This window comes from Fusarium sambucinum, chromosome III (genome assembly GCF_050947815.1).
Source record: "Fusarium sambucinum isolate potato_lamoka chromosome III, whole genome shotgun sequence".
NCBI lineage: Eukaryota > Fungi > Ascomycota > Sordariomycetes > Hypocreales > Nectriaceae > Fusarium > Fusarium sambucinum.
In genome coordinates this window covers 3,417,150-3,440,228 of record NC_139292.1, presented here as the reverse complement: position 1 = coordinate 3,440,228, position 23,079 = coordinate 3,417,150, and the positions used below count along the sequence as shown (strand labels likewise).

Here is a 23,079-nt window from a genome sequence, read left to right as displayed (position 1 = left end):
TAAAGGAAAATATAATTCTTTTTACCCTTTTACTTTATAAATTATTAGGTTAAAATACTTTAACTATTAATTATATTAGTTTAAGGATTTATAGGATTTTAAATTAGCTTAAATTATTTAACTTATATAAGTAAAATGCCCTTTTACTTAAGGTCTTTAAAATATATACTTATTTAAAGGAATCCTAGTTATTTAAGCTATTAAAGAGGTAATTCTTATTAATATTATAAGATATTCTATTATATATTAATTTAATTAATTAAGCTATTAATTATTAATTAAAGGCTTATTTCTTAGTAATTATAGTTATCTTAAAGAAATATAACTTTAAGACTTTTAATTATTAAATTATTATATAGAAAATTAATATATATATTAACTATATTCTATTTAAATTAATATATAGCTATATAATTTCCTATTTTTCTAAGTAAATAAAATATATTAACCTTAATTAAGTCTATTTAATCTTATATAACTTTATTATTAATAAAAAGCTATTCCTTTTATTAAAATAAGCTTTATATTTACTTATTATAAGGTAGTTATATTTTAATAGTAAGGGCCTAAGGTATTTATAATATTAATATCACCCCTTAGCCTAATAATCTTAAAGCAAATAAAATAAAGCTATTTAAATATATATAAACTAAGCTTTTATAGCTTTCTTTAGTATTTTCCTTAATTTAATTCTTTATATAAAACTTAGCTTTTTTTTTTTTTCTTTTTTTTTTAATTTAAAAGTAAAATATCTCTGCTTTATTTAATATCCCTTAAAAGGGTTATTTTACCCTATAAAACCCTAGTCTTTATAATATAATATAAAAGGGAAAGGTCTTTCTTAATAACTTTAAAGTTAATAGAGAGATTAAGCTTAAGGTTAAGCTTTATAATTACTATAAAAGCTATTTCTTTTTCTTTATTAATCTTAGTAATATTAATTAATTTAATACTTTCTTTTTTATTATAAAAGGCTTTTTTAATAATAATAATAAAGTTATTAAGGCTAATTTTAATAGCTTTATTAACTTTAATAATCTCTTCTTTTTATACCTTATAAAGGTCTTTTTTATATACTTTATAAGGCTTAATAATAAAGTTAAAGGCTAGTAGTTTAAATCTTTACTTTAATAAGCTAAAAATATACTTCTTAACTATAGGCTTCTTTATAATAGCTTTATAAGTAAATATAAAGTTAAAGGCTAGTAGTTTAAATTCTTATTTTAATAGGCTAAAAAGGTATTTTTTAATAAGTCTTTTAAATACTTTAATAGGCTTTAATACTTTATAGAGTAAAAAATACTTTATAATTATATATTAAGCTATAGCTACTCTATAGAATAAAGATACTTTATAAAGTAAAAAATACCTTATAATTATATATTAAGCTATAGTTACTCTATAGGGTAAAAGTACTTTATAAGATAAAAAATACCTTATAACTATATATTAAGCTATAGTTACTCTATAGAGTAAAGATACTTTAATAAATAAAAGTACTTTAATAAGTAAAGGGTTATTTTCTTAAAGATTTTAATAATAGTATTAAGGGTTAATTTTAAGTATAATTTTAGCCTTTTCCTTTAATTAATTAATAATCTTTAAAAGCTTATAAAAATATTACTTATAAAGCTTAAAAAGCTTTTTAAAGTAAATATCTTTATTATATATAGAGATTAAAGCTTCTAATATTTAATATTAATTATTAAGGCTTTATATAGAGTTTATTCTATTAAAAATACCTTATAAAATAAGGTAAATACCTTATAAAGTAAAGAATATAAAGAATTACCTTTAAAAATAAAAAAAATAACTTACTTTTAAAAGTTAAGTTTATTATATTATATATTTTATTATATATTTTTTTATAGGCTATAATAAGCTTTATTACTTTAATAAATCTTTTCTTATTAATCTTAATAAAAATAAATTAAAAACCTTAAAAATAATTTAATTTTAATTAAGATTTTAAAATAATAAAAAAAAATATATAAAAGAATAGCTTTTTTAAATATATAAAAATATATAAAGGTATATAATCTATTAGAAATAAGTATAGCTTTAAGTATAATATATATATATTAAGGAGGCTAGTAGGGCCTTAAGAAGGTTAGGCTATAAGAAGGAAGTAAAGGCTTAAGGCACCTATAATGCTAACAGTCCCTGTTAATAATATAGGGAATAACATATGTGTGAAGATGCATATAGCAAGCACAGTGGAATGCATCCAACGACTTTTTATTACTATATTTTTATTACGATTGGGACTACAGTGAGTTGCTGGTGATTCAAATACATATAGCATGCACCATACACTTTCTCTAGAGGGAAGCAATCATTTGAAATTACTTACCTCTTGTCTCTGATTTTCACACTCCGTAGCTTCCGGAATCCACTTATCAAATCGACCGGCTGGCAATTTCAGCCTCAAATTTGACATGGTCCCATGACAGTGCGCTTACCCTATAGATGGGCATGACAAGAGTCCAGTACATGACAGATTATGTTGGTAGAATTTTCTATGAATGTGTTATTTACGAAATCATATGTTTCTATTTTAATGCTTGATTTAGTTGACCAAACCATGTTACACCAAGTATTGTGAATGTCATGGTATTAAAGGCACGTCGGGCTGGAGCTTAAAATTCCAACAAGATTCAAGAAAACTCAACAGAGACAATTAATGATAATTATTCAATCATCGATCGACGAGTGTCCATTTTAGTAAAGCATACTCGTCACTGTAAATAATTTCTCGGCTGTGATTTACTTTCGGTGTAATCATGAATTAGAGGTTAAACTATCCCTGTGTCAACACTTGCTTTTTCCGCATGTCCGATAAGATATCATATCAGAGATCAGTATCGATAAAAGATATTCGTTATCTCGTATCTAGTAACGGATATTTGTTACTGAATACGAATTATTCCAAGCATCAGGTAGCAAGTTACGTAGTGATTCTCAAGCTACAGACATGACAGGGTCCAATTCAAAAGGAATGCTCATGCAACCTTTAGCAAGATGACCAATCAAAATGCGCATAAACTTATTACGTGCAGCTAAAAGTAAAAACTTTGGCCGGCCGGCCCATTATTAGCAGGTACTCAGTGCGCGACGCGGTCGACCATTTGATTTCTCAATCGCAAACATCAATCTTTCTCACTTACATCAACATTGCCATCACTTTTGCTTCCATCACTTGGCGCAGAAACTCACAGACACTCCTGTTCTGCAATCGCTATCACATCTCAACTTTTGGTCGCGATACAACCACACACCATACAATCAATTTTGCGCGTCACGGCATAATCGCTGATAAAGTCGAATTTCTAATCTTTATCGCCATTATCGATATCATCTCATCGTACCTACACAATACCTTCTTCTAGCGACATTCGAATAAAATGGAGGAGGACGGGTCGCAAATGCTTGCTCAGGCAGCACTCGATCCAATTTCGAGACCAGAGTCTACTTCGACAACTGCATCGACATCGTTACCACCACACGTACTGCCAGGCATCTCAGCACTCGCCGCTGCCAACGCGGCTACAGACGTTACAGCTCAGTTGAGGTACGGACACAACCTGTAAATACACCCAATGCACATACACTCGACAAGCCCCAATCAAGCCCCCAACAATACCAACCAGGCTTTTCATATGCAATTCAACTAACCCTTGTCTGCAGAGCTTCGGCCGCTCCATCGCCCGCTGCTATGTATCCTACTGCATCTCATGCCGCGACAAGTGGGGGATCTGGAAGTACCATGGTAAGTCTCGATCATGTTTCTTTATCGCAATCTTATCAGCACTCATGAAGAGTCGCATGTCACCACTGCATTGCAATCTTATCTCCAAAGCCGCTGCGTCCCGTTTTTTTCGCAGCCATTACAATCAACTTTGGCTTATCGCCCACCATTCATTCGGTCACGTGGCTTATCTTTCAGACCTTGCCACGCTAGACCTCGACAAGATTGATAGTGGGTCTATACTGCGGGCTTATCTGGCTTATCAAGCCAGTTACGTTGCAGCCAAAGATTTTTACTCCATCCTCTTATCGTGGCCGAGATAATAACCAGCGCTTTCCCTCCCGCTTTCGCATTTACTCACTCTATGTTCATATTCAATAACCGGCATCATGATGGCAACTAACGGATCCACGCAGCCTACCTGCCACAATTGTAGTACCTCTACGACCCCGTTATGGCGTCGCGACGAGTACGGTGCTGTTCTCTGCAACGCCTGTGGCTTGTTCCTCAAGTTACATGGTCGAGCACGTCCAATTTCCCTCAAGACCGACGTTATCAAGAGTCGCAATAGGGTTAAAACCATGCGCCCCGATTTGGCGAATAAGAAAAAGGTTAGTTCAATACTTTCCGACATTGTGTTTCTCACTAATATTGACCAGCAACAACAGCAGCAGCAGCAACAAGCAGCACATGGATTCGCCACGACCGATGCGAACGGGTTCGATACTACTGGGCAAGCTGCTGCTCATGCCGCACGACGGGCATCCCAAAACAAACCGAACGGTCACGATGGAGACTCCCCCATCTCCCGCACTGGCACACCCTCGATGTATGGCCATAACCTATCCTCTTTTATGGTTGAAGACCCATACCAGAGTGGCTTTGTCGCAACTGGAGAAGGCCGCGCGACATCGCCTATGAACGGAGATCGCAAAATGGATGCACCTCAATCGCAGGAGCAACTCATCGCGCAAAATTCAAGCCTCAAGACGCGAGTGAGCGAACTCGAAGTAATCATAGAGCTCTTCCGAGGTCGTCTTGCCCAGTTGGAGCAACAAGAAGCCACTGCTAGAAACAGTCAACAGGTTGCGAGTGTCGAACAAAACCAATTGCGCTCCGAGCTTGACGCAACAAGAGAGAGTGAGGCTCAGCTACGCGCACAACTTGAAGATAGTCATCGACGTGAGAACAGCTTGAAGCGACGTTTGGACGAACTCGAGCTTGAGTTCCAAGCGGTTCACCCAATCGGCTCAGATCCCGATGAGCGACCTGCTAAAAGACCTCGTACCGTTGACGAACCCTACAAGACTCAATCAGAAACAGACATTGAGGCTGCTGCCGAGGCACTCATCGCTTCCGAAGCATCCAGACCCGACGATACTACTGAAACCGCCCGTTATGTGGCTGCTGAAACACCCGAAGTATCGCAGCCCTCGGAAGAGACGAAGGAAACCTACCCTGCCCCAGAGACAGATGATGTTCCTATCGACCCTGATATGCCTATGATGGATGATACCCCTCAATCTGAAGAGAAAGCAAAGGTGTCCATGGATGCCGGTGTCCTTGATGCCCCTGCCGCTGATGCTTCCTCCGAGTCTGTTGAAGGTACAGAAGCTACTGCGTCCGAAACCGTGGCTGTGTGATAAGAGTGATTCTTCATATCATTTCCCATCAGCGATATGTTTTTCCTCAACCTTGGACTTGAAGGTTGACCACGGCCATTCATGCAGAACAGCTACCTGAACGCATTGTCGGATTGATAGCAAAAGTACCCTAGCATCAGTTATGATTTAACCTGATTTATACCCCACATGCGAGAGGCGTCGAACGCCCTCGCTTTGCTTTCATGATATATACCTCCTAGCGGCAAGGGCAGCGAGGACACAGGCGTTACGGCACGTCGTTTCAGGGCGACAGAGAAGACTCGGGTGGAAGCATAGTGTTTTTAATGGATTGAGTGTAAGGATGAATGCATGGTTTTGAACTTGGCCTTTGAATTGTTAAATTCATCGGACTGCGAACCTGAGGGGATGTAGTCATTGATTGATAAAAGCTCAGCTGCCCGCGATGAAAAGTAGACATGTTTTTGTTCAACAGTTTTCACGTGTCACGAACTGTATCTTATCAGAAGCCAAGGAGTAACGCCTAAAACAGTATACTAGCCACTCTTTGGCTCCCATTCTCAAAAAATAGTATGATGTCTCCCATTAGTTCCTCGTTCCTTTTGCCAGTGGTAGACAGTTATGTAAATCCCCTTTCTGCCAGTGTTTGCTAGTGTTTGTCGGTGCTTGTCGGTGTTTGTCAGTGTTTGTCAGTGCTTGCCAGTGCTTGACAGTGATTTATGCTATGGTCACGTGGTTGGGCGAAGAAGCTGAGAGAATGATGTATCGCGACTGATCGCCCAAACCAACCAACAACCTAACCTGTCGCGCTTATTATTTTACAAAACAAAGAAAGTCAAGTGCGAAATCAAGCTAATCTCTATCCTCTGTTTTTCTTAAAGACATCAGTTTTGATATTGACGTTACACTCTTTCTGATAATTACCCGCTACTCATCACATCTCATCAATCAAGCATCATGCCTTCGGTGCCTTCACGAGGAGGTCCCTCCTCTCGTCCTGGCCCTTTGGCCTCACGGCCCATGCCCACGCCTACATACTCGGGCGGAAAGGTCGTTGCGCTGTACAAGAGGGGCATCGTTCGCCCACCTGGTCAACAGAGCACTGGTGGCAAAACTGTCCTTGGTGGCAAGCGACACCGGTAAAGTCAATCAAAGAAAAGAAAATGAAACACCAAACTGACAATAATTTCTTTTTTGTAGCAAGGTCTTGCGCGATTGTATACATGGCATCAGTATGTCTACTCACTTGCCCTGAATACCAAAGATGTATATACTGACCGTGTCATTCTAGCCAAGCCCGCTATCCGGTTCGTCAAGCTCTAGAGGATTTGAAGGAATCAAAGTACTGACAGAGGGTATGTAGACGTCTCGCCCGCCGTGGTGGTGTGAAGCGTATCTCTGCTATTATCTATGACGATATTCGAGTTGCGCTCAAAGCCCGCCTTGAAAGTGTATGTATATCAACTACCTAAGTATTCACTGTTGAGACACTAACGGATATGCTAGATTCTCCAAGATTGTGTCATCTATGTCGAGTACAGAAACGCCAAGACTGTCACAGTTCACGACGTGAGTAACATTCCATTGATTGACCATGAAAAAAAAAACGCCCACTGACCCAGCAAATAGGTCATTCACAGCTTGAGCCGCATGGGACGTCCTCTCTGGGGTTTCGACCCTGATACCTACAGCCCCAAGAAGCAGTAGTTTACCTGTGTCTCCGTTCCTTTGTGATGAAGAATTTCCCTTAGTGCGACATGGCGTTTTAGCGTTCCGGAGAAGGATATGCTGCTTTTGTCTTTTTTTACCACCGTTGAGAGGATGTTACCCGAAAGAATGATACCAGAAAGGGTTGTTTATGAATGAGTACATACGAGAGGAAACGTTGTCATACAAATCAGACAAGAATGATAGGATTTTGCAATCAAACATTTGTTTGTTATTGATCAAATTATGAGCTTCTTAAACGATAGAAATATGGGGTATCTCAAGTGACAGTACAGGTAGGTGAGGTATCAAAAAACAAAAAGTAAGAAAAAGTAAAGAGTAGTGCTCCAGCCATTAAATGCTCCCTCCTGCATATTCCCATCTCTCCTGTAAATCAGAGTCTACTTTAGCATGACTCGTCGTCTTCTAGTGGTATCTTTGTATAGTTTGTCGATTGCTGTGTGTTCTTTCTGTCGGCTGTATCGTTTTCTGGGGTATTTGTTTATCGCAATCTTGGTATCTTTCTCATCATCGTCCATTCATCCCCTTCGTCTTCTCGTATTGTGATCGGCTTTGTTTAGTGGCGACACCGTTGAAAGGGATCAAGATCCCGGCATGCGTTTTGTTTTTGGCTGATGAAGCAACTTCATTTACCTCCTCTTCTTGATGAGGTCCCAGTTGGACAAGATACCGTCCAATGCCCTGGTAGCTCGAACCTCGTCACGTCGAAAGGGTGCATTGAAGATGCCAGGGAGCAACATGGCGCTGTTTGCGTGCTCCTGAGCAAATCCAATCTCGGCATCCTTTCCACACTTTTCCTTGGTAACGCGCACAGCTTCCTGAAGCAGGTCCTTTCCAACACCCTTTCCACGGTAGTTGAGGTTGGTGGTCCACGCACGAATAACACCCTTGCCTCCTCGGAGAGAAAGTGATCGTCTTCGTCTGTGGTTGGATGTCTGGTTGGGTTCAAGGCGAAGAACAAGGGTTCCGATGATATCCTGGTTGAGACGGGCAGCTAGCAGAGTGTCTTCTTCTCCATCGCCAGATCGTAGCCAGTTCCAGCGCAGCCGTTCAGCCAAAGAGATGTAGCCATTAGCCAAATAACGGATACCCATAAGGTAGCTCATGATGACACCACACGAGACCGTCATGCCAAGTCCAGAGTCACGAGAAACACCGCTGAAATGGTAGATAGAAGCAAGGGCAGCTGATAAACCGGCAAGACAGACTGGGTGGAAAACGAGGTTCAGCGAGGCTCGCTGGCGCATCTGGGCGATCGAGTCGGCGACAAGGCGCATGCCCTCGACCTTGTCTTGGGGCTTGTCAAGGACCTCGAGAGACAATGGTTCAACGTCTTCATCATCGTCGAGTCCAAAGTGTGGAGTAGAGGTTGCAAGCGGAGAAGGCGATGGAGGGACGAAAGAAGAGAAGGGTACAGATGGACCAAATTGCGGTGTGCTGGTGGCCGAAACCATGGCCGAGTGAAGGACAAGGTTGGCGCGCAGGAATGTGAAGAAAGCTATTAGTCGCGATGTTAGCCATGGTGTTTGCTTTAAGCACCATATTCATGCTGAGCTTTGTCTAGGATATCTACAACACGAACACTGAAAACAAACTGTAATAGTCTATCCTCTGTCTTCATGCTGGGCAAGCTGTATACGAGAATAGCTTCAAGTGTTGTTGAGCTCGTGCCAATCAGCCCTAGGCTGGATGTAGTATCCGTCGTATGCTCAACCCTGCCCAAGGTTATACCAGGGTAGGCCTTGATGGTGGTGGCCATGGTAACCGAGCGGCAGGGTCTTACACAGGGTCCAAGAGACAAAGGGCATGACAGAAGATGAAGAAGGAACTTACCAGCACTTGTCTTCAAAACTGGAACAGCACCAACTCTATCAACCACAGTGCTTGGGTGGCAGGTCCTCAAGTCAAGCTCTCGAATGGTCATGTGTTGAGGACTCTCCATGGTGGTGCAGGTCGCCATGATTGAAAAGGCGTATTAGACTAATGTTAGGTAGGTAGATGAACAATAAGATAAGAACTGTGAATATGAGAGAAGGAGGCCAGCCTTCAGCAACAAAGTCGACCGAAGAAGGGATAAGGGTATCGAATAAATAGTATATAATTATAAAGATGAGATATGGTAATGTTTTAAAAACAAGAGATGGAGCGAGGAAGAGGGAGAGATGAGAGAAATAGCTCGAGACAAGTCTGGGGAGGACGAAGAGATTTTCAAAGTTTCGAGAAGGCAAGGTAACTGGGGTCAGGGTCGTCAGCTCCTGCAAGTCGATGAATAGGCTTGAACGACCCGACGCTCTGGTGGCCGTAGCGTCCATTTTCCTCTTCGAATGCGACGCGACAGACTCTGCATTAAGATCCTTGCATCGTGCGGCGCTGTCTGTTGCTGTCACGGGTGTCCAAAGCCGGAACCCTGGGCCCTTGGCTCATCCCTGACGGGTGTTGGGACCGACTCCGTTTCCAACCAGCTCTGTGACCGTGACTGTCTTTACCTTGATCGTGGGAGGCTAGACAATTGAAATGCCTCTATCTACTGTAGGCTGTAGCGCCAATGCGGGATGGTGGGTTCGCTTTTCCGAAGAGGGTTTGTCCATGTGGTAAAGGTGGTGCTGGAGTCACTGGTGGTTGCGTGACAAAGTTGAAAGACACGCTACTATCTCGTCGAGCGATATCAATGATTGTTGGTCTAGACTTGTGAGAAGGATTCTATGCGGTGGTGTACTTGCCGCAAAGCACATCCAGTGCTCGCTGCATCTTGATATTGTACCGTGCCTATGCACACCACGTCTTATCTCTACCCTGACCCAATCAATTATAGGGATCTTGTCTTTTGGATGTCATGTCGTTGATGCTCGACAGCATCAGAGGTGCTGTTTTCCCCACTCGGCAACAATCATCAATAACCAAACTTCGTCACAGACGTCGTCTTTTTTGTTGAATGACACAACAGGGGCCTTTCAGCCTTCAGCCCCTCATCTCCACTTGGCTCCCAGCAACAAACGACAGGAGCGGGGAGCCGAGACGACGAACAGCCCAGAGCTCGTTAGTTCGCCGTTGGCGTGCCCTATAAACTCATAGTCCAGGTTGGCCCATGCTTGAAATCGTAATTCTACGGGCACGCGACAGCCAGTGAATCTAATTTGATTTGATCCATGTCGGGTCCAAGCTGCTCTGTTAAAATAAAGGCTCACTTTGCTTTGCTTTCTCCGCTGCAAGTTCATATGCAGCCGTGTGAGCCATGACAAGAACTTGAGGTCAAGTGTGAGTGGACACACTGATAACCTACCTGCCTGCCTTAGGTCCAAACCAACATTCGCAATATGCGGGTGCTTGAAACTTTGAACGAGCGATGCGACATGATGTATGATGGATGATCCGTCAAGTAACCGCTCGAGACGAGATACTCGACGCTTAGCACCCGGTTCCAACACGACATGTCCCGTAGCGGCCTTTGTTTTGTTGCTGGATCGTCAGGGGCCTCTAAAATCGAATCGAATTCTAAGAGCTGAATAGTCTAGACCTGCGGCAACGGTGTCTCCCATCGCACTAACCGTGCCGGCGCCGATGTCTTGACGCCATCCTTCTCACGCGGCAATGGCTAGAGGTATCAGTCGGTCAGTCCAATAGTTCAGGTCGATACGAAACAAGATAGCCGTGTATTATGACCATCCTTGGCGCTTGCAACGAGTTGATCGTCCTTGATGTTGCAGACTGCAGCAAGAAACAGCATCAGAAGAAACCAAAATGGTAATATTTATGTGGTATCACCTCCACTGCTGACGTACCCAGCATGTCCCTGGTTGACAATTCTTCAAGCTGTGCCGGGGCCAGCCACAAGTGAGCAAGTTGATAATTAGCAGTTAACTAATTATGTATTGCATGCGTACTCATCATAACCGACGGGATGTGTGGGGGTAACAACCGAGGAGGATTCGTCAAAGAGATTCGTGCCGCCCACGCCCCCTCAACACAATCCTTTGCTACCAACGGCCATAGACCGAATTGATCGGAATATATCGACAAGTATGCCATTATACTTTTCGTCCGCGTTGACATTTTTCTCCCACTTGCCGTACTAGCACTATTAGAGTTGTGATTTTGGCTTTCACTTTATCGAAGCTGTTGGTTGGCGATACTTCGATAGACAAGATATTCGTTGGTGGTTTCGGTTCACCAGCTAATCCCAATTTTAGTACAGTCAATCCTTCTGTTGTTTCTTATTAGCCTAGCCAATATGTACCTAGACAACGACAGGCCCTTGCTTCAAACTCTTGAAACACTCGATAGTGAAACCCTGTAAAAGCGCATGGGGCACGGAACCCGAAACACTCTTGCGTGCTGCTGCGTTTGACGACTGGTGATCCATCCTCTCGACGTTGCATTGGTCTGTTGAAATGCTGAGTTTTGCAGGGATGTTTGTAGCAAAATAAAGACTAGGGACCCTGAAGCCGTTAGAGATCAACATGTGAATCAACGTGCCAATAATATCAACATGGAGCTGTTTACCAACAGCCAATCTGTATGCGATTAGGGTGTTTGTTTCATAATGGAAACTCATAATCCAACTTGGGAGAGATGTTTTCGACAAGTCACTGAACTTGACTACTAACCTACCAGTGTTGGGTATTAGCCTGGCAGGCAGCTAGGTACCTTTCAACAATTGACCTCATCGCTTTTGCTTTAACGATGGAAGGCAGCTGACAGTGCCAGCATCATTCATTTATTTTGCAGTTATTGTTCTTTATCAAACGTTCAATTCAACGCTTAGCATTACATAAAATCTAGTACCCAAGAAACACTATACTATCATCTTCTCAACCGATGCCCAAGAACCATACCGGCAAAAGCAATCACTCGATAAAGTGTTCCGATCGCTACCAAAATACCAATATTGAGCCACTTGCGGTCGAGATGATATCCAGTCGCCTCAGCTGCGATATCGACCGAATAAAGATATGAGAAAGGTGCCACAAGTTGCCCGAAATACAACTCCGCCAACCATGTCGCGGGAGACGCCCGCCATAGCCACTCCATATGCCAGTCTCGGACAGATGCCAGCGGTGGCGCGGAACCGGAAAGAATACCAGTAATGAGGGAAATCATAGTCGCAAACAGTGGTGCATCTTCCCGGCGGACCACCATGCTTATGATGCTTGCAAGACCATAAATACAGTAAAAGTACAGAACATTGACAAGGAATGCGAGGCCCCAGTCCACGATAGGCACCGACAAGAGGAAGAGCGGCACTGTGAAATGCAAACACCCAAGTGCCATGCGAGGGAGGACGGACACAACCTTGGCAAGGAAGTAAGCCAGTCGTGAATGACCTGCTTCAGCCTCCCTCCTGTACAAGAGTGTCTCCTCAGAAAAGAGCTTGACACCAGGAGCACCTGCGACAAGACCGATGGCAATGGCAATCAGAAGAGCGAACTGGGGCGCAGAAAAGAAATCGATCGAGGTTGACAATGCATCGTAGGGCTCGTGGAACAGGCCAACGAACATGATACCTTCTTTGGGGTTGTTGGCAAGACCAAGCAGGGCGCCTGCCAACACAGCGAGACCCATCTCAGCAAAGAAAGCAGCCCTTGCTCGGTATTGCTGGAGCATAGCACGGCAAAGACAAAGCCAGGCTTGTTTATAGTATGGCGCACCTCGCTTCTTAAGGGCCTGGCGCATGCCTGTGTCGCCCAGCATAGTGGACCTGATACTCCTACGTTCATAAGCCTCCTCTTGCTTGTTTTGGCGCATCTTTGCCCAATGCGAGATAAGGGCTTCCTTGGACACATCGCCCACACTGTTGTACTCTCGACCGTTGCCGGTGATGATGTCAGTAATCACGTCGCCGTGGTTGCTGTGCTCGGGGAACTGGAAACCCATGCTTTCAAAGTAAGTCTGTGACTCGATCTGCGGGCCTTCATATATGGTTTGTCCATTGCCAAGTAGGATGAGGTTGTCAAACAAGTCGAAAATCTCGGTTCGGGGCTGATGAATAATAACGATGATGGAAATGCCAAGTCTCGCGATGGCCTTGAGTGTGCGCATGATGGATGATGCCGCAGTTGCATCCAAACCACTGGTTGGTTCATCAAGGAAGATGGCCATAGGCGCTGCTGCCAATTCCATGCCGATACTTACACGCTTTCGCTGACCGCCACTGATAACGGGCTTGCCGACACTGCCAACCAGGGAATCACGGACGTGTGAAAGCTCCAAGCAATCGATGACAGCCTCAACGTGATCCTCGATTTCCTTAGATGTCCAGTTGTGAGGTAGTCGGACGCGTGCTGAGTGGACAATGTTTTCATACACAGTCAACTCGGGCAACACGACATCGTCTTGAGGCACGTAACCCGTCAGCTTCTTATACTGTTTCATCTTGCCTGGAGTGTTGTTGACGGCGACAATGCCACCCGTGTTGCTTGTTTTGCCCATCAGAACGTTGACAAAGGTTGATTTACCGGCTCCCGATCCACCCATGACAGCAACAAGTTGGCCCTGCTCGATGGAACCCGTCACGTTCTGCAGAACAGGTTTAGGGCTTTTCTTGGGATGGAAAACAAGATCGGAGTATCTGAAGGAAAGACCAAAGTTGGTAGCTTCAGCTGCTCTGCGCATAGACTCGACAAAGGCTCTGAGCTGAGGGTTGGCCTCGAGTTCCCTTTGCTCCGCTTCAGAGCTGTAAACACTGTTACGGTTGAGAGAAGCCTCAAACCCAGTCCGGCTGCGACCCTCCCGAAAAGCATGTCCGTACGGTGATGGAGGACTATAGCTGGGTTGCATCGGGGCCATCTCGTGATCCGCATCGTCGCGCAGCTCCTTGTATCCACCTCCAGTTATTGTCGCTTTGACAGCCCTCATGGTCTTGTGTCTCTTCAACATGCCGGCATGTGACTTGGATGTTCGGTGCCATCGTGAACGGAACATCAAGATAAACATGCCCACAATGAGAAGAATATCGATAAGAACCAAAGCTAGCAAGGGGATATAATATCGTTGGTACTTGGAACCCTCTGGACAGCTGCTGCCAACATTGCAAGGCGTAGGCGAAGAAGAACCAGGCTGGCAATACGAGCCTGCAGGGCACCGGATCTTTTTCTGTCCTTTGTCTTCGACAGGGCAATAGTAGCCTTGCTGGCAAACAACCGGCTCAAAAACACCCATGGCTATATTTGAGCCGTTGAAGGAACAAGTCATGCCAGAAAGACGTGCGACAGTGCATTGTCTAAGAGGAGGACATGATTGGGGGAGTGAGTTGATGGTATTGTTTTGGCCTATGTTTGGTCAGCGTATGTTGTGGATGATTCGGTAAGAGAACCTACACAGAAATCCTTCCTTGCACCCTTCGTTCTGCCACGAAGACACATTCTGCAATTGGAGGGGGAGAGCACCGGGTCTCCAACAGGGTGCCGCATCATAAGGAAGCTGGTCTTTTAGTTGCTGGTGGGTAGCTCTGTAGAAGCTGGTGGAAAAGCTTGACCTGTTGGTGCCGGTACAGTCTCGATCGTAGACTGTGAGTGTGTTCTTATCCTTCAAAGGCTCGAGAGATCGACTTTTGGTGTTCCAAACAAGATCTTTTCCGACTGGCGGGTTCGAGTCATCCTCCATGGGCAATTTGAGCGATCCTTTGGCGCTCTTCGCTTTGTACCATTTCCCGCTTGTTACGTTGTAGACGCCCTGGGTTTGATTTCCGATACATTGCCATGCTGCCTGGCCATTGTTGAAAGCCGCATTGACTTCGGCGAGCTTGTCCTGTCCTGGTAGCGCGCGGAGACTGCAGAGACACGCAGTTGTGTCGAGGAAAGTTGGTCCTCTGGGAGCTTCACTTGCAAGGAAAGGCTGCTGCGGTACCTTTGCATCGTCGACTCCATATCTTGAAAGAGACATTGTGTCGTTGTGGAGAGGAAATGAAGAACTACTCTCTCACAGTCTTTATACAAGTCTCGTGTAATGAACAAATAATACGACAGCTCTCATCCTGGGCCTGCAGTGCGCGGGCTTACATCTTTATAAGCAAAAGCATTCAACACAATGCTATTCCTCTTGGGCGGGAAATCTTGCTTGAGACCCTATGAAGCAGATTCCGATGTAAAGGCTCCGACTAGGGATCTGCCATAAAAAGTGCAAGGATAGGAATCCTACTATGGATCTAAGGGCGGTGTTTGACTGCTCGTGAGATTTTAGTCTCCGAAAGAATCCCCCAGGGTCTCATCATATACAATGATTAGAGGCGGAGCTCGTTGAGCTTGAGCGATGTGTATCCATACCATTGCTGATCTCCTGGCATTGGGTCATGATATTGATATGTACAAGGCACTGTTAGTGTTGCTGCGCTACTACTAAATGTCCAAATCCGTATACGCCCCAGAGCCTAGAGATGCAGTCAGCGCTCCGTTCTTTCTTTTTATGATTGATCCGTGTAACCAGCTGCAAAACTTCAAGAACAGGATCAAAGGAAAGATTTGCCCCTGTTTACATCAGAGGCTGTTCCTGCGGGTCGGACCAGCGCCGAGTGAGACCAGATAGAGCTTAGATTGAGGCGCATTTGGCTCAGCTTTTTGGTGGAGAGCTAAGGCTTAGCGAGAACGAGAGAGAAAAAACGGTATACAACATACAGCATAGATAGGGCTGATTGTCTTGTCAAATTACTAGGAGAGAGGGTCCTCTCGCATTCTTCACTATTCTGATTGGGTTGTTTCAGGGAGATTTGACTTGGAATGGACTTATTTTGCGCTGCAACGTCACAGCCTCTTCTCATCATCCTGATTGTTCCTGTCAGCAATGCCCTTGCTGGCTCGTCCGTCAATTTATTACCCACATGTTATTTTAAAGACTCCGTTAAACGAATAATGGGTATCCTGGATAAACCCTCTTTTCTCTTGGGTGGTCTCGCGTTTGGTTGTCATTGCTTCAGTCCATCAAATCGGCCACTTCGCGCCTGTCGGTGCCGAAAAGCGAAGCATGGCGATTCCCGTGTCGTCATGTCAGCATTTGTATGAATTCGGGAAGCGAATTTAGAATAAGAAAACCATGCCGTGTCCTACAGAGTCGCAGTTTGTCAGTCTGCGCCTCTGTTGTGAGTCGTGAGAGTAAGCTGCAGATCGCTGTTGATATATACCAATAGCAGCCCTCCATCATAGCTTGATCAGCATCGCATATGCCTTGGGAATGACCGGGTGTTGAACCGGAAACGATTTTATAATACGATGCGTTGTATGACCTGATAAATGCATGGTTCGGGACAGTCAGACGAGTTATACCCAGGTCTATACTCTGTAGCTCTGCTTATGTTCTGGTTCAAGGCTGAGGCTATAACCATCAGTGAGACTGGCATTCTCAGCTCAAGTCGAGCATATCACATAACAGGTTCCCACGTAATAGCTAATATGCCTCGATACTTGGAGAAATAGCCGGTAATATTACACTTTTGTATGTGGTCGATGCTCACTTATATTTATTTGAGGATGGACACTTATGCTAGACAATAGAGACACTATATTGTATTCTTTGTCTCTTGAATAATACACCAGAAAGGAATGGCCACCACTGTTGGTAAGGATAACTTGACGTTTTAGATATTTGTTATACACATCAGTGTGAAACCAGGCTAAATTATAGTTCTACAGGGACAAATGAAGCAATTCCTGTATATAATGTCTTGACTGGACAAGTCTCTTTCTTTTTGAGATACGGTTGAAGCATTGAAGTTGTTCCTTTTTCCACCATATGCATCTCCTTGACATTATCACAAGAGAACCGACCAATTGGCAAATAAACAACCAATATTATTTGAAATGACATTGCATTAAACAAAAGAAGCAACTTGATTTCTTCCTGCATCGCCTACCCTAAACCAAGTACCTTGACAGGCAGCTCTTATCTCAAGATCATGATTGGATACACCTTGCATCGTGGTGAGTTGTCCTGATCCCAATTAATCGTGTTTCCTCCTCACGTATGTAGCTTAGCCATAACTTTAGTGCCTGCTTGAATCGGCTGTGGCTGGCCTAGTGGTGAACGAGGGGTTGTGTTGATTATCAATCATGACTTGTCTTTCACCTCAACAATTCACACACTATTCAACTAGACAAAGCGATGAAGGTTACTCAAGTAAGTTCAATTGGTTCTTAAATTTCATTCAAGAATAATCTGGAACCTTTGCTAATACAATTAACGGCAGCTTTGGTATTATCCCATCAAGGGCATCCAAGGCATCCAAGTCCAGTCAGCCAGATTAGGACCACAAGGCCTTCAACATGATCGTCGATTCATGCTCTGCAAGATCGAAAAGTCAGGCGAACTTGCCAAACTACAGCTTTCCGGACATCCGGAATGCAGTCTTTTTAAACCAGAAGTTATTGGTGATAAGATCCGGGTCAAGTACTTGACTCCGAAAGAGCCTTTGGTACCGTGGAAACCAGAACAAGACACTGTTCTTGAAATACCGATTGAGCCAAAACTCAAACACCTGGATAGAGCCGACATCAATCTCTATCAAAGCCATGTCATCGCATATCGCATGGGATCCGAATATGACGCCTGGTTCACTGCTTGCTTTGGTTTTGATACGACCCTCATTTACATTGGTGATGGTCGACGCCCTGTACTAGGTACATTCTCACCCAAGTCACAAAACGCACCTCCCTCATGGGCCTCATTACTTGTCAGCTACCTATCTGGGAAGAACATATCTTCCGCTGAAGAAGACTGGATTACCTTTTCTGACTGTGCACCGTATCTTGTTGTTACTGAGGAGTCTCTCAACAACGTCAGAGCCCGGCTGTCAACATCCGACGTGGACGTGACAGCCATGCGACCCAATATTGTCTTGGATGGCGAGGTTGCTTGGGATGAGGACTTTTGGGCGAAGCTGATTATCGGTGGTGCTCACGTTGTTGCTCTCACTAAGAATTGTAACCGGTGCACTTCGCTCAACGTTGATTACGAAACTGGCCGTACCGCCGAGGGCGAGCGTGGCACGGTACTCAAAAAGCTCATGTCTGACCGAAGGGTTGACACTGGAATGAAATACTCTCCAGTTTTCGGCAGATATGGTTTTCTTACCAGCAAGTCTGACGGCAATACCAGGGTGTCTATTGGTGATAATGTAGAGGTGACGGCGCGACAAGCCGAGCGCGCCGTCTGGGACTGGACCATGCGCGATCCCAACTTTGCCAGATACTATCAAAAGTCCTCTGGCGCAAATTTAAACTTGTCTATAGTTCTTTCGTTTTGGCTAATGGCTGCGGCTGTACTGGGATTGCTACCCTGCTGGCTTTTCCTCTCTTGAACCGAACTCTTCTTCGCAACCAATGTGCCAATCAGTGACAACCACATATCTTCATAACAAACGGATGGCTTCGAATGCCAGCACTGTGAGCCTGGATTATATCGTAGAGATAAGGCAATGTATTCGACACATTTAGCCATAAAGAGCCCTGTATCCGGCCGCAAATCGCCCAGTATCCGCAATATCTCGGAGCGGGAGGCCGGAGGGGTGGTCGCTTTACCTCCGACGCCGAGACGGAGCGGCTCCTCTTCGGTCTTTGCAATGTCCGCAAAGGGCCGGAGAACAAGCGGGAGGCGAGCAGTCAGTCACACGCAGCCTGTCCGAGCATCTGGAAACGTTCCATCGCGCCGTGTCTAAGATTTGCCGAAGTATGACAATCATGTTACGCAATGGGATACAAGCGCCCTAGTACAATCTGAAGTAGATGGGGCCTGGCACTTGGATCATTGAGTGACATTGAGAGGCCACCAACAGACGTGTGATTCTTTGATCGAGGCACGAGGGATCAAGAGAGTTTGACCAAAGCACACACCAAACAATCAATGTCCGATAATATGACGCAACTGTCAAATTGTCGACGAAAGTCATAATATGCTCGGACAATTCAAAAGCCTCAGAGCTCCGGGTACGTTCCCCGATGGGACCGTGTCGGCCGGGCGGGCGGGAGATCAGACCCGGCAGGCAAGGAGGGCGTATCGACCCCTCGTGATGATTGTTAAGGTTGTCGGCATGACTCAGGATAGCTTGTTTCTACCGAGCCATTGGCTGAGGAATGGAGTTTATGATGGCGGCGTCTGGAACACAACGAAACACCTGCGAGGCTAGTATGTAACCATGTTAGGCATTGGCGCGTCAGTAATTTGAAACCCCTGGTCCGCGCGTTGTTGTCGATTTTGTACTGTATGGGCAGGCTCCGTGTGCAGAGTGGGAACAATTTGAGACAACTTCTAACTAAATTGTTCTGGAAGGCTTCTGGGTGAACTTTCGTTTTTTGCGGGCCGGCGCTACTAGCATGTAGATCAGGCCAGGGCACTGTGAAGCCGAGAATAGAAGCGCCTCATTATGACTGTTCAATCTCGGTGTCTCCTTGGAGTAGTGCAGAGTAGGTCGCTGCGCCATTGCACAGACACAACACAGCAAAGACTACAACACTCCACGTCGTGCTCGTCACAGCCGCGGGTTTCCTAGTTGAGGATGACGCGCTTCTTCCACGTCAGCAGCAAGATACCGAGTTGGCCATTCGATGAGCCTGTTGGATGAGCAAGGCAGACGATGGTCCCATGTTGCGCACAGGTTGTGGAAATAAACCGAGCGCGAGGTGCTAGAAGAGGAGGAGAAGTGTGATGCAAAGTTACAGTATCCGTAAATGGTGATGCATTGTAGGTGTAAGATCCAAGGCAGGGTCTTGATACGAGCTCGAGGCGAACGACGGTAGAAGAACAGGCAGCCAATACGTGGGAAATGCCGGACTTTCATCGATATGCGAGATTACAGGATGTTGGTTCTTTCCTTCTCATCCACCTCAGTCGTTGGAGCCGGCAGCTGCCTCGTAAACCCAGGTACGGTACGTACATGCAGTGCCCAATCAAGCCTCATATTAACAAGATCCAATGTTAGCCGCACGAACAAGGTAAGGTGAAAATATTGGGGAAGGTGCTAATGAAATTCAATAACTACCTTGTTCATGATTCAGTTGATATCCACTACGCCAAAGGTGATTGTGACTATCATCAACATCACAAAAGAAATGAGAAGTGAGCCGAGATAGAACATTTTCCATTAAACTAAATCAATCAAATACTGGCTTTCCCTTAACCGCCTGACGATATCCCCTGATTCGTCTTGTATCTTTTTTTGGCTTGAGCCACAGTCTATTTCGAGCGCCAACCCCGAACACCAACCCCGAACACCAACCAGCCCAGCATCGTTCAATTCATAGTGTGTATCGCCCTGCGCCGTGAGCCAAATGGAAACTTTTGTTGGCTCCAATAATATGAGATCATAAAGACGTTTCTCTTTGTTCCCTTCGTAATCCACTTAGCAGTCAAGTTGCCATGACATGCTAAGACAGACCAATCCTGGGGTACGACAGCGAAACGAGAAAAAGAAAAGGCGAAGAAGCCAGCAAACACCGTGTTGTATGCAGAACCAGAAAAAGAAAAGAAAAACACCGAACAAGTATTGACAAGAAGAAAACGTCAAAGAGAAAAGAGAAAACGCTCATAGAGGTCAGTCAGGATCATCTGTAACAGATCAGATCTCCCGAAAAGGAAATTCGGAGCCGCGTCGTAGATTGGAGGATGCTCCCCCAGAACTGACACGTCTGAAGAGTCCATTCTTATGTGTTGATAGACAGACTTGGCTTGACTTCATTTGGGTAATGTAGGGCCAAGCGAGACCAGCGTTGGTGAGATGGAGGTTTAACAGGGGGGGAGAGGGGTGCTAGTGCTGCACACTTCCAAAAACGTGCCTGGTGGCCCTTGAATGGAATCTCCCACGTGGAACGTGCAGGGCGCTATTCCGTCATGGAAACCAGTGCAAAAAAATAAAAAAGTCGACACAAAAACCACCGCTTGGCCGAATCCCCATTCCCCACCTCGGGCTGACATGAATCAAGATAGGCGTATGTATCATGTCTGTCCATGGGTAGCGTAGCGTGGACAGTCTTCTCGTCTTCAGGTGCCGGCCTATCGGTCGGTCGGGTCCTCTGCGTGTGATGTGTTGTCCTTTTGAGGCTCAGCCCAGCTGTGCCAGGCCCAAAAACTCAAGCCAGTGAGTATAATTCCAAGTGACGTTTCGTGCGCGGTACTTTGATGATGGGCGATGATGATGAGTGATGGATGGATGGGTGCACACAAGGGGTGTGTGTGACGGTTCAGTAGCCGTGCATCCAGAGCCAGCTCCGGGCTACCGTTCCGCAGAACGCCAAGCGCAATCAAAATGTACTGAGACCATCTTTGATCTCAATTGATGTGCGCCTGCACCGAGACCAAAAAAAAGCAGCCATCCATTTTCCGTTTGTGTTGAGGCTCGCGTCATGTTAGTCAGGACATGGCCGCCGACTGCTATGAACAAGCAGCAACACACCGATTCGATTTCGCATGGATGACAAACAGTCTCGGTGTACAAGTCCTTAAGCAGACTGCGTACAAGGCCGGCATAGATGCAGCTTGCAATAAGTGCACTCCCAGATCATCCAGTGAGGGCCAGAGCGACAGTGCTGGCATATCCACTGGACAAGAGTGTTGTCCGACTTGATCATTCGGAATTGATGGGCGCAAGCGTTAGCCATTTTGTCGGGAATTGTGACTTTTGTGTGGGTGGTACAGTAGGTGTAGATGCCGTTGACAGTGCTGTATCTTGATTGTTGAACCCTCTCACAAAGATTCGGCCTGATTGGGTGCGGGTGTGTTCCTGGGGAGCACTGTATTAGCCTTGCATACATGCATGAGACAACCCGAAATGGCTGTAAGCAACTAGGTGGGATGCGGCGTGAAAGGAACCTCATGCCCGCCTTTTCTGGAACTTACACGATAGTTGTAGTATGGAGCGTCAAGGCAATCAAGGCGGATGTTGTCAGATGTTGTTGCTGCAATGCAACAGTAGAGTAGTTGTAGGGTGTAGTGGATGATAGCTGTGAAAGATCAAGTAATGGTCAGGTGAGTAGTTGTGAAAGACGTTGTGGTGTGTCCAAGAGATAACGAGAGGAGGTCCAGAGGTCTTTATACTTTGCGGGAAGGGGAGAGTATGAGGAGAGATGCCAATGTCCTTTTGTCGGTGTCTGTACCAGTTGCAGTTGTCGTTGCAGTTGCAAGGCCAGGCAAGGCGAGGCAAGGTAGAGAGCAGAAAAGCAGAGTCTGGGTATCTGATATGACGATTGCGTTTGCAGGCCTGTCAAACAGAAAGCCGGGATGAGGCTTGCAGTAACGGGCCCAGGAGATAAACGACGGAAGAGGCACGAGCGAGCAACGAGGGAGGCGGAAATGCCGGCCAGACAAGGTAGTGCCAGCACCCAATGGAGTAGATTAAACGGACGATGGACGGGAGACAAAGCGAGCGACCGAGCGAGAGAGGTTGAGCTTGGTAGGTACTGAAGAGACGACGACGATGCAAGACAGGACAGGGTAGGGTAAGATAAAGTACTGCACTGTAGCTTCAATGTTACAACACTGCTAGGTTCCCGGGGGACAGTGGTGATATAGTACCCGCCAACGAGAAGGAGCCCCAGATGGATGGATAAGTCGTGTGTGGATGGATGGATGGACGGACGGACGAAGTTGATGCCCGTGCCCTTTCTTCCCTTCCTTTCCTACCTATATTCCTCTTTGGTCTTTGGTTGAATGACATGCCCCATGCCAGGGCAGTTGCCATTTGTGATATTTTGCCGTCTCCCAAAAAATGTTGCACCGTACCTGTCTTGGTGTACCGTACCAGTAGGTAGGTCTATCGGTCCAAATCCCAGATGTGTCGTGTTCCCTTTACTATTGACCCCCGTACAATTGGAGTTTTGCAGAAGAAGCCCTGTCCCTGACGTTTCTGGAAGACTGAGAAGAATAAAGAGGGGGAGGAAAGAGAGAGGAACCCGCCTACCTAACCTAACACAGGAGGGGGGGGTGGTGTAATTCTGACAAGGTATGGGATTCTGAAGAAAAGCCAGCAAGATTATAGGAAGAACAGAGGAGACAGTAAAGCAGAGTGGA

At 45.2% G+C, this 23,079-nt stretch overlaps 5 protein-coding genes across 5 annotated transcripts; 3 read left to right on the top strand and 2 right to left on the bottom strand.

Moving 5' to 3' along the window:
- Positions 1 to 3,404: 3,404 nt before the first annotated feature.
- On the top strand, positions 3,405 to 5,391 carry FSST1_011303 (GATA-type transcription factor; the record flags this gene model as incomplete). The annotated part of the gene is made up of 4 exons (XM_083234422.1): positions 3,405 to 3,571; positions 3,688 to 3,769; positions 4,165 to 4,359; positions 4,408 to 5,391. 4 exons carry the CDS (start codon positions 3,405 to 3,407, stop codon positions 5,389 to 5,391), a joined length of 1,428 nt encoding a protein of 475 aa, XP_083080999.1.
- Positions 5,392 to 6,327: 936 nt separating this feature from the next.
- On the top strand, positions 6,328 to 7,077 carry FSST1_011302 (histone H4; the record flags this gene model as incomplete). The annotated part of the gene is made up of 6 exons (XM_083234420.1): positions 6,328 to 6,509; positions 6,571 to 6,602; positions 6,662 to 6,677; positions 6,734 to 6,821; positions 6,877 to 6,939; positions 7,000 to 7,077. 6 exons carry the CDS (start codon positions 6,328 to 6,330, stop codon positions 7,075 to 7,077), a joined length of 459 nt encoding a protein of 152 aa, XP_083080998.1.
- A 650-nt stretch (positions 7,078 to 7,727) lies between these two features.
- Positions 7,728 to 9,058, bottom strand: FSST1_011301 (uncharacterized protein; the record flags this gene model as incomplete). Its single annotated transcript, XM_083234419.1, has 2 exons — positions 7,728 to 8,596; positions 8,932 to 9,058. 2 exons carry the CDS (start codon positions 9,056 to 9,058, stop codon positions 7,728 to 7,730), a joined length of 996 nt encoding a protein of 331 aa, XP_083080997.1.
- A 2,840-nt stretch (positions 9,059 to 11,898) lies between these two features.
- Positions 11,899 to 14,976, bottom strand: FSST1_011300 (uncharacterized protein; the record flags this gene model as incomplete). Its single annotated transcript, XM_083234418.1, has 2 exons — positions 11,899 to 14,363; positions 14,412 to 14,976. The coding sequence occupies 2 exons, from the start codon at positions 14,974 to 14,976 to the stop codon at positions 11,899 to 11,901; spliced, it is 3,030 nt and encodes a 1,009-aa protein (XP_083080996.1).
- Positions 14,977 to 17,184: 2,208 nt separating this feature from the next.
- Positions 17,185 to 18,379, top strand: FSST1_011299 (uncharacterized protein; the record flags this gene model as incomplete). The annotated part of the gene is made up of 2 exons (XM_083234417.1): positions 17,185 to 17,199; positions 17,270 to 18,379. The coding sequence occupies 2 exons, from the start codon at positions 17,185 to 17,187 to the stop codon at positions 18,377 to 18,379; spliced, it is 1,125 nt and encodes a 374-aa protein (XP_083080995.1).
- Positions 18,380 to 23,079: the final 4,700 nt, after the last annotated feature.